The following is a 12,384-nucleotide window of genomic DNA, read 5'->3' as shown; positions in this document are numbered from 1 at the left end:
TTGTTGATTTCAAATAGTAAACAAGAATTTACAAGCTATTCACATGATATCAAAGAAACTCCTGATTTGTTCAAAAAAAGCAAATACAAAGTCTAGTTCAAAGTCTAGTACAAATATTCAACTTTATTGTATGACTGTTCCATTTTTAAGAGAATATGTAGTTTGGTTTGCCTTGTTGATTATATTGAATAGGTAACACCCAAATAAATGTTTATCATGCAACTAATCCTTGAAAGTCTGTAAACCTCGTTTTATATCATGGGAGGAATTAGAACAACGTCAAAATAACCAGATATCACCAGCGATTCAGATTGAACTATTTTTACATGTAAAACCCGTATTTCATTGTGAGATGAGATTATCTGTGCAGCGCGTCTGCAATGAATACTACCTCGAACCTGCCCTAAATTGCCGACGCATGTGCAATGAAAGCACTTCCTTTTCCGCTCATTGCGCTGCGTTTTCTCCTTCAACCAAGCTTCTCCTCAGCGTAAAAAAAAGGTAAACACAATTGATATGTACACATTTGAAACTACTGCATTTCACTGGGACAAAAGTAAGCTATTTAGTATCACTGCATCGGTTGATATGATAATTTGGTGCAGATGTATTGCTTGCTAAGTGAACAACATGATAATGGTTTATGAGTAACCTCCATTCATTTAGCTAACGTTCAATCACTGAAGCCCAAAAATAACTAAATCTGTTGCCACAATTTGACAACTCGCTAGCGGTCCTCTTGCGTTATTGTACATTATCATGTAAAGGTTAGTTGAATAACCACGTTATTGTAATGCTATCTATTCTGCACCATTTAAGATTACTAACCGCGTGTTGGCTCAAGTCAATCCGACGTCATGAGTTTGTTCGGGGGCAGCACTGGTTTTGGCGCTGGGGGATTTGGAGCGGCAACCACGGACACCCACAACCCAATGAAGGTAAGTAGCTAGCTAATAACATTCCCTATCTGTAACCTGTTTAATAATCAATATTTTTTTACTAGTAGAACTTGTTCTCAGAGGTGTAATTGAAATGTATTTGATTTTGAATTATATGTTATCTCATACAGGATGTAGAAGTAACCTCACCCCCAGATGACAGCATCAGTTGCTTGGCGTTCAGTCCCCCTGCCATGCCAGGGAACTTCTTGATAGGGGGATCCTGGGCCAATGATGTGAGTCAAGTCGTCATGTTCCACTTAAAGTGCCCACTTCATACTTATGCCGTTTTTGTTGCTATGAGTCTAAAACCCATTCACTTTGTAACAACATATGAGACTGTTTTCTTACATTTTTCCAGGTGAGATGTTGGGAGGTACAGGACAACGGGCAGACAGTCCCCAAAGCCCAGCAGATGCACACAGGTCCCGTCCTTGATGTCTGCTGGAGCGAAGTAGGCCAACTCACATCACATACCTTTACCAACCATATGAGGTGTTTGAATGAAACTTGACTTATTCGTTCCCTTGCTCTTTTAGGACGGTAGCAAGGTTTTCACAGCGTCTTGTGACAAGACTGCCAAAATGTGGGACCTCAACAGCAACCAGGCAATACAGATCGCACAGGTAAATATTTCAGGCTATGAATACTGTTTTCAGTGTTAATTTTCAATTGGTAGTTTCATCACCTCTCTGTGCTTCCCTTGAATACATTGACAAGTTCTGTTGACACTAGATCATATTAGAAATGGCCTTTGATTTGTGTTTCCATTTAGCATGATGCTCCTATCAGAACAGTCCACTGGATCAAAGCCCCCAACTACAACTGCATCATGACAGGCAGCTGGGACAAAACTCTGAAGGTAAGAAACATGATTGGGATTGGGAACTATTTTATATAGTAGTTATTATATTTACAATGACATTGTACTGATGTGAAGTGTAGATTGTGTACAGTTCAGTCATTATGAATCACCCATGAATTGCACTTTTTCTGTTCTCGTTGTGTGTATTGTCTGTATTTGTCCATTTGTATGCTTTGATAATATGTTTTAATGTAAACAGTGTCACAAACAAAATTTCCCCATTGTGATCATAAAGTCATTATCTTAGTTATACTTTTAATCGTTAATTTATTTGTTTGATTTGCTCTGCTGTAGTTCTGGGACACCCGCTCGCCCAACCCAATGATGTCTCTGCAGTTGCCAGAGAGGTGCTACTGTGCGGACGTGGTGAGGACCTGGTGCTAAAGCTCCAGTCATTCATATTCTTTAAGTGGTTTTCTATAATAGCTCTAAATAGCGTTCAGCAGAGTTAAATGTTCCCCAAAAAATTGCTTAAAGTGTGCTGTCCTGGGGCCTCATTTATAAACGGTGCGTATGTTAAAAAAATGAGCGTGAGCATGTCCTTTCCTCCACACAAACTAAGACCATGCGTACACACATCTTCTGGCGTTTTAAGTATTACAGGCAGGAAAGTTGGCCTGTGCAAATGGGGTATATGGTGACACGCTTATTCATAAACACATAATAACAAGATGCAGCCATTTGCTGTTAGTGAGAAGAACAAATATCAAGTGTGTTTTGTTTTTGGATTCAAAAATAATTACATAATTGTTATTTTCATAATTATTTCTGAATAAATTCCTCAGTTTTTATGGCTGTGATGGGTTCATATTCCTGAAGTAGCCATACAACAAATTACCATGCGCATCTCTCATTTAATTGGGTCTATGCAAATAGATAGGCAATGTATTTCAAGTTTTGCTATACGTGATCCCATATGCAGCGTGGTTTATAGCCTACAGACGAATGTAACAGGTGAACATCAACACAGTTGATCTTTTACTTTGAAGTATGTATGCTACTACTGTATGCCAATTGTTTTCTCTTTCAGAAATACAGCATAAATTACTGCATTTTTTTTTACCTTTCTGCCAACACAGTAAATAGACAAGTAGCTTATGTAAAATATTTGACAGTATGGGTAAGCGACAGTATTGCTGTGCGATAGGAGCATGACATAAACTTATTTAATCTTAGAGCCTATATCAAAGCAGGGCATAGAAACAATCTATTGATAAACAAAATATTGAAGTGTGGGCTGAAGCCTACTTTTAAATTGTTTCCACTATACAAGCAATCTTGCATAATGCACAGACAGGCACTCGCTATAAGCAGCATTCATGTTTAGTGTGGAAAAGTTACTGCAAAATAGCATACCTTTCTGCCCACACCTCTACAGAAATGTGATCAAATATGCCATTGATCTTTCTTATAGAAACTGCCGTGGCCTAATTCCAATAGCGAAAAATTATACAGCAAATAAAGGGAGCGTTATTGTCACTATAAAAGGTGAACGGAGGGCGTTTTCCGGGCAGAGTTTTAATACTCGTTCACGCATGCTCAGTTTTATGACAGGTCTGATTTATAACGGAAAACATGTGTGCACCAAATTTATAAATCTCTATATTTTTTGGCGTACGCATTCTTTTCAGAGATGGCGCACGCAGGTATTTGGTGTGAAATTTACGCAACGGTTATAAATGAGGCCGCTGGTTTTATAAGTCATGTGTTGTCAACTCAGCTGATTGGTTCCCTGTTGTTTTCAGGTGTACCCCATGGCAGTGGTAGCGTCTGCAGACCGAGGTTTGATTGTATATCAGCTTGAAAACCAGCCGTCTGAGTTTAGGAGGATAGACTCACCACTCAAACACCAGGTGACTGGTCTCACATACCAGGTGACTTACAGGTCTCCCTAAAAGAGTTCTTTTGACCTCATTGGGACTTCCTGGATAAATAAAGGTTACATAAAAAAATGAACAATACATTTACAGGACTGTCTACTACTGTACATAAACACACTTTTTCAGAGTGCAGTTTCCATTTATGACCAATTATTCATGAATAGTTCATGCCTGTGGTGTGTACCCTAACACTACCTCTTCCATCTCCCTGTATCAGCACCGCTGCATAGCCATTTTTAAGGACAAACAGAACAAGCCTGCTGGATTTGCTCTCGGAAGCATTGAAGGGCGGGTCGCCATTCACTACATCAACCCTCCTAACCCGTGAGTGCCACAAACCAGGCTGTTCCTTACTACCACCCACGGCACCCTACTTACTCACCACACTGTGTTTTTGTGTTGTAGAGCTAAGGATAACTTCACCTTTAAGTGCCACAGGTCGAATGGAACCAATACAGCCACACCACAAGATATCTATGCTGTGAGTCCAGATTTTGCTCTCTCCACCCTGCTTTCATATACATTTGGCTACAGTCAGTAGGTAGCATAAGATATTGGGGTGTTTTTCATGCAAACACCTTGCTGTTTCTGATCAAACAGGTAAATGCCATCTCCTTCCACCCTGTCCACGGGACACTGGCGACTGTTGGGTCGGATGGTCGCTTCAGCTTCTGGGATAAAGACGCCCGCACCAAGCTGAAGACCTCAGAGCAGCTGGACCAGCCAATCACAGCATGCTCCTTCAACAACAACGGCAACATCTTTGCCTACGCCTCCAGCTATGATTGGTCAAAGGTAACATTTTATCTCGTACCTCATGTTATGATAGGTTGATTTAAGACTCATTCTATTCCTTCAAAATGGCCAGGCAATATTTTAAATAAGCAAAATTGATACATCTTTGTGTTAAACCTCAGGGACATGAGTACTACAATCCTCAGAAAAAGAACTACATCTTCCTGCGTAATGCTACTGAGGAGCTGAAACCACGGAACAAGAAATGGTGAGTCAGAATGCCATTGTCATTTCATCAATCACGTTTGGTCACCTCTATGGTGACCGTCACAAGACATGATTTTCTATGCTGTCATTAAGAAATGTAGAACCACATGTATATTGGTGGACAAGAAAAGACTTGAAAGCAACAGACTTAATGGCTTGTACATTTCTCTCATGTCTCTAGATTTGTCCAAAATGGAGGGCTGTCAAACACACACATCATGCCTGCACGACCCTGTTCATTTCCTGTGCCAACACCAATGGTGGAGCTGCTGCTTGCAAAATAGGGGTTGGAGAGTGATAAGATATTGTTTTGAAATATCTGATATTTTATTTTCTATTGTCACGATACCATGGTTGCATTTAAAGTCATGTTTTTTTTCTCTGTTACATTGTTGTACAATTTAACGATATTGGAGAATGACATAAATGAGTAGATAAAGACAAGTTACACTATCCGACTGTTTTTTGCAACACCTTTTTTCATTCTCCTCTTGCACATATTTTTTTTATTTAACTAGGTATGTCCGTTAAGAACAAATTCTTATTTACAATGACGGCCTACCCCGGACCAGTTGTGCGCCGCCCTATGGGACTTCCAATCACGGCTGGATGTGATGCCTCTTGCACTGAGATGCAGTGCCTTAGACCGCTGCGCCACTCGGGAGCCAACCCCTGCACATATTCACATATGTTTAGAACATTAAACAAACAAGAATGCATAGAACATACATGGTATCGTTACATGGGCTTCTGTAACTGTTTCACCCATTTGGATTTCTATAAAAGGGACACTGTATTTGGGAAACAGTTACAGAAGCCCATGTAACGATACCATGTATGTTCTATGCATTCTTGTTTGTTTAATGTTCTAAACATATGTGAATATGTGCAGGGGTTGGCTCAGCGGTCTAAGGCACTGCATCTCAGTGCAGGTTAGCCTTAATTGACATCGGCTCAGAACAGAATTTTATCTTGTTAGCTCTGGGATTCAATCCAGCAACCTTTCAGTTACTGGCCCATTGCTCCTACCCACCAGCATCAACAGGTCCACATATTTCTAAATTCCCTTGTCTAATTTGTTTTAACCTTTTATTTAACTAGGCAAGTCAGTTAAGAACAAATTCTTATTTTCAATGACAGCCTAGGAACAGTAACTAACTGCCTGTTCAGGGGCAGAATGACAGATTTGTACCTAGTCAGCTCAGGGATTTGAACTTGCAACCTTTCAGTTACTAGTCCAACACTCTAACCACTAGGCTACCCTGCCACCTCTATAGTAGGCTACTATAATATATAGCTAAACTACTCTGCGCAATAAACTGAAAAATGTGTTTAGTTCTATATGATAGTAGACTACAAGCAGAATTTAGACAGACGGGTTTGGTTTAAATCAGTGTTTCCCAACCCTGGTTGATTACCCCACATTTTTATTGTAACCCTGGACAAGCACACCTGATTCAACTTGTCAACTAATCATCAAGCCCACAATGATTTGAATGAGGTGCGTTTGTCAAGGGCTACAACGAAACTCTGTACTGTTGGAGGTACCCGAGGACCAGGGGATGGGACACACTGGTTCAGATGACCAGACACCGGAGCGTGAATTTATGTATTCTCGCGATGGTCCTTACGTCACAGTCTACATAAAACATTCGAACTCCTCGGCTACTTCTCTTTTGATTACGATATTTTGTGCGAGGATCAATAATCATGCCTCGCATCTATGTTGGAAAACTTAATTATAATGCTCGAGAAAAAGACCTTCAAAGATTTTTCAATGGCTACGGAAAGCTTATGGAAATTGATCTGAAAAATGGGTAAGTTGATCATATAAGAGAATCAGTTGGAACAAAAAATAGCTGGCAAGCTAATGGTAACTTCATATCCAGTTGGCGTTAGCTAACGTTACCTACTTGCTTTCGGCTAGCTTCCCCAAAACATAAGCGAAATACATTTGCCTTTCATTTGTATTATCTGTGCGTGTAATAGAAATTAGCTAAAGTTAGTGGTTGTTAGATGCACACATTTGCTTTACTAAAGCATTTAACATATTTTGTAAAGAAGGCCCCTAGCTAACGTATTTAGATGCTAGCTACTACACAGCGTGTTCAAAATGGCTGCTTGTTTGGCTGCAGGCAGTTTTTTTGGTCGTTACTAGTTATTACAGCCATGTCATGAACCCCGCCTATTTCTACAATTTCACTTCTTAAAATGTGATTTTTAATCCTAACCGTAACCAATCACTCTTAACCTTAAACGAGGACCAAAAATAATTGTTTTCATGCATTTTTACAATATAGCCAATTTGGACTTTGTTGCTGTGCTATCTAGTGGAAACCCATTTTTTTGTGTGCAGCCATGTGGCTACCAATGATGTGTATATAAAACCTGGATTTTGGATGCTAAGTATTGGCAAATGAAGCTCTGAAGTCACCGGTCGGCCATATTGGCACTCCACAGACAACAGTCCTCCATATTAATAAATGTCAGTCCTACAGTATTTCATGTATTTTTTCTTTTTGTAGGGGAGACTAACATTAGCACTTTCTTAAATGTATACTTTTATAGGGTGTCCTCCCACAGGGTGTAACAAAAATGTGCATGAGCTGAATTAAATGTAAAAGGCTTTGAGAATAAAAAGCATGGTATATGTTCAGTGCTCCGTTGACATTCTTTGAAAAATAACAGGAATTTTGAATTGGTATGGAAAGTGTACTAAAATGTGAACTACTACATGACTGCTCAAAGTCGATATCCATCTTATCTCTTCTTATCTCTTATCTTAGGGCTGGGTGGCATGGCCCAAATAGCACATAACAATATTTTTCCAATTTATGACAGTATGTTATGTTTTTAAATAATAAAAGTTCAACATTTGCCTTGAGTAGTGTGTGAACCTAGGGTGGCAACACATACATTCAAAGTTAATTCATTGGGTTTTTCTCCATTCTGTTCAATTCAACCTCAACCAAAAAATAATATTCATACATTTCTATATTTCTTGCCTTCAAATCTTAGATAATTTCCACACTGCCACATAGGACTGCGAAATAATAATCTAGGCCTTGTTTTTAACCAAATGTTTCGATTTAGATCAAAACACTTGGTTGAACTGTTGCCATCATGGAATTAGGATGTTAATTCTATAGTTATAATATAAATAATAGTGGGCACTTTGATTACAGTGTTGGACATGACAATGAATGAAAATGCCAGGGAGGAGTTATTGTGACGGGGTAGGAACCAAAATGTTGGGCAGTGTTTCCTGGGGGACCCTACAATCTTTGGCTACATTAAATGTTTCTTCATGTAGCCAACATATTCATGATTCGCCTATTCCTCTTTGATTTAGAAGATACTGTTGCACAAACAACATGCTGATTGAGGCCTGCTAAAACTTGCTAAGAATAGACAAAGTTAGCTTTTTGCAGATGTAAGAAACAAACTAATTGTGTAATTTTATAGAACGCTTTTGAATTTTATATTAAGAAGCAAAGTGGAAACAACGTTGTTGTCATCATTGGTGCATGTGCTGCATTGACCATGCAGACTGAACAAGTGTCTCGTGGTCAAGCAACAACAAATGCGCTCCTTGAGATGCAGGGCTAGGTCTGTGTGGAGAGAAGGAGAGAGATGACTTGAGTAGCGGTGTAAACTATAAAATGGATGTTATAGTATACATGGCATGTCACATACTTTTTTTTTTTTTTAAACGTTCTAATACCGTTATAGAAGGTAACGTAAAAACCCAAACCAGTCCGTGCCTCAATACCGGTGTGTATATAGTAAAATACAGCCCTACTATTTTATGTCCTGCGGACTCAAAAAGAAAGATGCGAGTTCAACAGTAAAGTGAGCCTGTCAGGTAGCCAGTAGCCTTAATTCTTGCAGAGTCCAGCCTAGCTGTTGCAATGCAATTATTATTTTTTTTGTACATGGCCTTTGAACAAATTGCGGTTTGGACCATTGGTTTTCTTAGAGGAAAATATACACAATTAACTTTTTTTACCCGTTGGTCAAAAAGCATTTTTGATTGGACATCCTATACTGCAGGGGTTGCGTTAGAGTTGAGAAATCTGCATTTTCCAAACGCAGACCCTCAAACAAATGTGCTTTTTGAACAATTTCCCCTGTTTTATGTTGCATCAAGACTGATCAGGGGTGTGCAACTATAGTTATCCTTCACAGAAAATGTGAATGACTAGTTAGCTAATTAGCAGCTAGTAGTTTAAGTGCCTTGAAATTCATTGGTTTGGCATTTTGTTTTTATTGGTATCTTATTTTACTTTTTTATCTTTTTAGATATGGCTTTGTAGAATTTGAGGATAATCGCGATGCGGACGACGCAGTGTATGAACTGAATGGCAAGGAGTTGTGCGGGGAGCGTGTGACCGTGGAACATGCCAGAGGACCGCGCCGTGACCGAGATGGATATGGTGGTGGCGGGGGTGGGGGTCGCAGTAAGTGCAATGTATTTCAATGTTTCCTTTGCCCTTTTCCCAATGGGTCAAGGAGACGTGAATGTGGACCGTACACACACAGGCCTGTGATCCTGAAATGGAGTTTGACATAACTCGCCAATACTCAATGATGTCACCAATGAGTATGGTACAAGTTTGACCCAACTCAGAGCAGACTTCAGATTACTGCTACTGATTGTTTAGGTGTAGTGAAACCATGTTTCTAGTGTTTTCTTCCTGGTGGAATTGTGAACACCAATAAACAACTGTATTTAGTTAAGAAGTCACGACTTTGTCACCATGTAGCCCAGCTGTACCGTGAAATACCATTACATGTCAATTGTCTTTGCGTTTTGATTTCAACATTAACAAAGTCCTTGATGTTTCAATTTGAAAGAGTCCAGCTGCGGGCTGAGGCTGAGTCCATTGAGGCTAAGATGACTGCCTGTCCCGTTTGGCCTTGGCTTTCACCTTTACAATGTGTGTGTGACCTATGCCTCTTGACCCTTGGCTGACCTAACCGGAAGCCTTGATGACATCATCCTTTTTCCAATAGACCAGGGGTGATGGTGAGGATTCCCATTGGTTTCTATGTTGAAAGAATAAGTGGGACGGCTTTAAGTCAACATGTTACCGTTCGCTGTAAGCAGGCAAAGTAACTGCATTGTCCCCAGTTTGACAACCGGTTAGGCTATGTCATGGGGGAAAAACTTTTGTAGAGTTATGTCAGTTGGCACTCTTGCAAAATGTGATACAAGTTTTTGACATTGACTTTGTGGAAGTCTCCATTTGTCTTTCAGGATTCAAGAGTTTGTAAGAAGAACATCACTGTCCATTTGTTTATACTGCTAAAGATTTGCAGTTTTTAAACATTTGTCAGACTGGCTGTATGTTGCTGATAACAGATGCAGTGGTGTTCTTTGCACAGCAATGAACCACTTCAGAGCCTGTACAGTGAGAATAAAAATGTACAGTCACTAATCCAACAAATGCCACAGCTTTAATACCTCAGTCACTTAATTAGGTTTGTCTTGAGACTGGGTCCAGATGGACATCTCACAGGACCTATATTAAACATTACCACACCTTTAATTCTGGTAGTTGCATTCTCTGTTCATGGTCTGATCCACTAAGTGAAATGCCAATATGCCACTCTGTTTTGCTGACAATTTGTCTGTCCTGTCATTTAAAGGTAGTAGTGGTTACAGCAGCAGCAGAAGCCGCACTGGCAGGGATAAGTACGGGCCACCCGTCCGTACCGAGTACCGACTGATCGTTGAGAATCTGTCCAGCCGCTGCAGCTGGCAGGATCTGAAGGTGGGTTGAGTGGACACTTATATATTTAAGCAATAAGGCCTGAGGCAGTGTGGTATATTGCAAATATACCATACCTATACCTAAGGGCTGGTCTTAGGCACTATGCAAAGCATATTGCCTGGGTACAGCCCTTAGCAGTGGTATATTGTCTGTATACCACAAACCCGCAAGGGGCCCTATTGCTATTATAAACTGGTTACCAACATAAGTATAACAGTAAGTAGTTTTGCACCATGCCGTGGTATATTGTCTGATATACACAGAGCTAGAATGCTGTTGCAGCCAATCAGCGTCCAGGACCCAAACTACCTGGTTTATAATTATAGGTGAGGGACAGGTACTGAAGATGAACTGCCAGTTGCTGTCCATGGTATGTCGTTTTGTTTCTGAAAAATTGGGGTAATGTTTGGCAGTGACTTTGCCTTGTCCCCTACAGGATTTCATGCGCCAGGCTGGAGAGGTCACGTATGCCGACGCCCACAAGGAGCGTACCAACGAGGGTGTCATCGAGTTTGGCTCACGCTCGGACATGAGGAGGGCCCTAGACAAGCTGGACGGCACGGACATCAACGGGAGGAAGATCCGCCTGGTGGAGGAAAAGTCTCGCCGCCGACGCTCCTACTCTGGCAGTCGCTCCAGGTGAGGTTCTACACACCACCTTGCTCTTTATGAGTAGTTGAATCCCATGTGTGGTCACGCTTATCTGGCCATTTAATGTGACATTTTTATTCTTGTTCCCCCCTGCAGGTCTCGCAGCAGACGTCGCTCTCGTAGCAGGAGCCGCAGGAGCAGTCGCTCCAGGAGTAACTCCAGATCCCACTCCCGGTAAGCTGGCCCTAATGTCTAGACAAGTATGGTTCAGATTGTTGTACCCATATTGACCAAAGATTGTTAACAATTCTGTCAATCCCCTGCAGATCCCATTCTCGCAGCAAGCGACGCCACTCCAAGTCTGGAAGGAAGTCTCGTTCCCGCTCTCGCACCCGCAAATCCAGATCTCGTTCCAACAAAAGCAAGTCCCGTTCCAAGAGCTGCTCCAAGGTGAAATCCGAGCGGGATTCCCGCAGCCGCTCCAAGGAGAAGTCGGCCAAAAAGAAGTCCCGTAGCCGCTCGGCGTCTCCCGTGGAAAATGGGAAGGAGGAGCGTTCCTCTCGCTCCCCTTCCCCAGCAGCTGACTGTCGCTCCAAGTCTCCGGACAAGCGCTCAGTCTCCCGCTCCAAATCCAGGTCTAGATCAGCTTCCCGAGATTAAAGGCTCCACATGTTCCCCATTTGAGCAACTGGTGATTTAGGACCAGCTCCTATTTGATTTGACAGATCAATCGACGGCACCAGGTGCATCAAGGCATGCTCAGTCTTAATCAGTGCTATCCTTGACACTTAAAAATCCGAACTACTATCTTGACGTATTATACATGGCATGAGAATGATTTAGTCATGTTTATTGTGGGGGAGTGCGCATCGTAGATTACAGCTATTGATCCGTTTTGTATTAATTGTACATAGAGGAGCTTGTCTGAAGGGCTTTGTATTTAAAACAACCCAGGCCTTTTCTTTAATATCCATTTTAGTTCTTGTTCGTATTTCTTCGTCTGCTTTTGCTTACCTCAGGGTGGTGTTTTGAGTTGATTTTTCATTTTCATGATAGGAGTCATTTCACCTATTGAGCCCCCTCAAGATGTAATGTATGTGCGCCTACAATTTGTAGATGAGCAGATTTTTGGCATTGTATGAACAGGTTTACCAGGGATGGTGGTACAGATTACACCTTCTCCACATAAGAAGCCGTTCTGATTACATGTAACATGCCCATTTTTTTTATTGTACATTTAATAAAAAGTTCATATGAAACTGCTGGTTTGTGATATTATTCTCCCATGATGACACACGCTTTGCTGTGTTTTGACGTTTGGGCCAAAAACA

The 12,384-nt window shown here is 41.0% G+C and overlaps 2 protein-coding genes across 4 annotated transcripts; both read left to right on the top strand.

Moving 5' to 3' along the window:
- Window positions 1–402: 402 nt before the first annotated feature.
- On the top strand, window positions 403–5,140 carry LOC115168326 (mRNA export factor). 3 transcript variants are annotated; one of them, XM_029723480.1, is made up of 13 exons: window positions 403–501; window positions 820–938; window positions 1,070–1,174; window positions 1,300–1,392; window positions 1,478–1,564; window positions 1,714–1,800; window positions 2,098–2,169; window positions 3,549–3,677; window positions 3,901–4,007; window positions 4,089–4,164; window positions 4,284–4,478; window positions 4,601–4,686; window positions 4,867–5,140. In XM_029723480.1, coding segments are annotated over exons 2-13 (1,119 nt in total). In that variant the 5' UTR covers window positions 403–501; window positions 820–857; the 3' UTR covers window positions 4,868–5,140. The 3 variants fall into 3 exon arrangements, with proteins under 3 accessions (XP_029579340.1, XP_029579342.1, XP_029579341.1); XM_029723481.1 differs by having other exon boundaries at window positions 434–499; window positions 817–938; XM_029723482.1 differs by lacking the exon at window positions 4,867–5,140 and having other exon boundaries at window positions 3,549–3,656; window positions 4,601–4,690.
- Window positions 5,141–6,316: 1,176 nt separating this feature from the next.
- On the top strand, window positions 6,317–12,312 carry LOC115168325 (serine/arginine-rich splicing factor 6). Its single transcript, XM_029723479.1, has 6 exons — window positions 6,317–6,502; window positions 8,988–9,145; window positions 10,338–10,462; window positions 10,899–11,101; window positions 11,210–11,287; window positions 11,380–12,312. The coding sequence occupies exons 1-6, from the start codon at window positions 6,396–6,398 to the stop codon at window positions 11,711–11,713; spliced, it is 1,005 nt and encodes a 334-aa protein (XP_029579339.1). The 5' UTR covers window positions 6,317–6,395; the 3' UTR covers window positions 11,714–12,312.
- The last annotated feature ends 72 nt before the right edge of the window (window positions 12,313–12,384 follow it).

This window comes from Salmo trutta, chromosome 30 (assembly GCF_901001165.1).
Source record: "Salmo trutta chromosome 30, fSalTru1.1, whole genome shotgun sequence".
NCBI classification, from domain to species: Eukaryota; Metazoa; Chordata; class Actinopteri; order Salmoniformes; family Salmonidae; genus Salmo; species Salmo trutta.
This window is presented reverse-complemented; position numbering and strand designations above follow the sequence as displayed.

Coding starts and splice junctions, on each gene's coding strand:
- LOC115168326 (XM_029723480.1), top strand. CDS start 858: ATGAGTTTGTTCGGGGGCAGCACTGGTTTTGGCGCTGGGGGATTTGGA. Junction 4,165..4,283: donor CACCACAAGATATCTATGCT/GTGAGTCCAGAT, acceptor CTGATCAAACAG/GTAAATGCCATCTCCTTCCA. Junction 4,479..4,600: donor CCAGCTATGATTGGTCAAAG/GTAACATTTTAT, acceptor GTTAAACCTCAG/GGACATGAGTACTACAATCC.
- LOC115168325 (XM_029723479.1), top strand. CDS start 6,396: ATGCCTCGCATCTATGTTGGAAAACTTAATTATAATGCTCGAGAAAAA. Junction 6,503..8,987: donor GAAATTGATCTGAAAAATGG/GTAAGTTGATCA, acceptor TTATCTTTTTAG/ATATGGCTTTGTAGAATTTG. Junction 11,288..11,379: donor AACTCCAGATCCCACTCCCG/GTAAGCTGGCCC, acceptor AATCCCCTGCAG/ATCCCATTCTCGCAGCAAGC.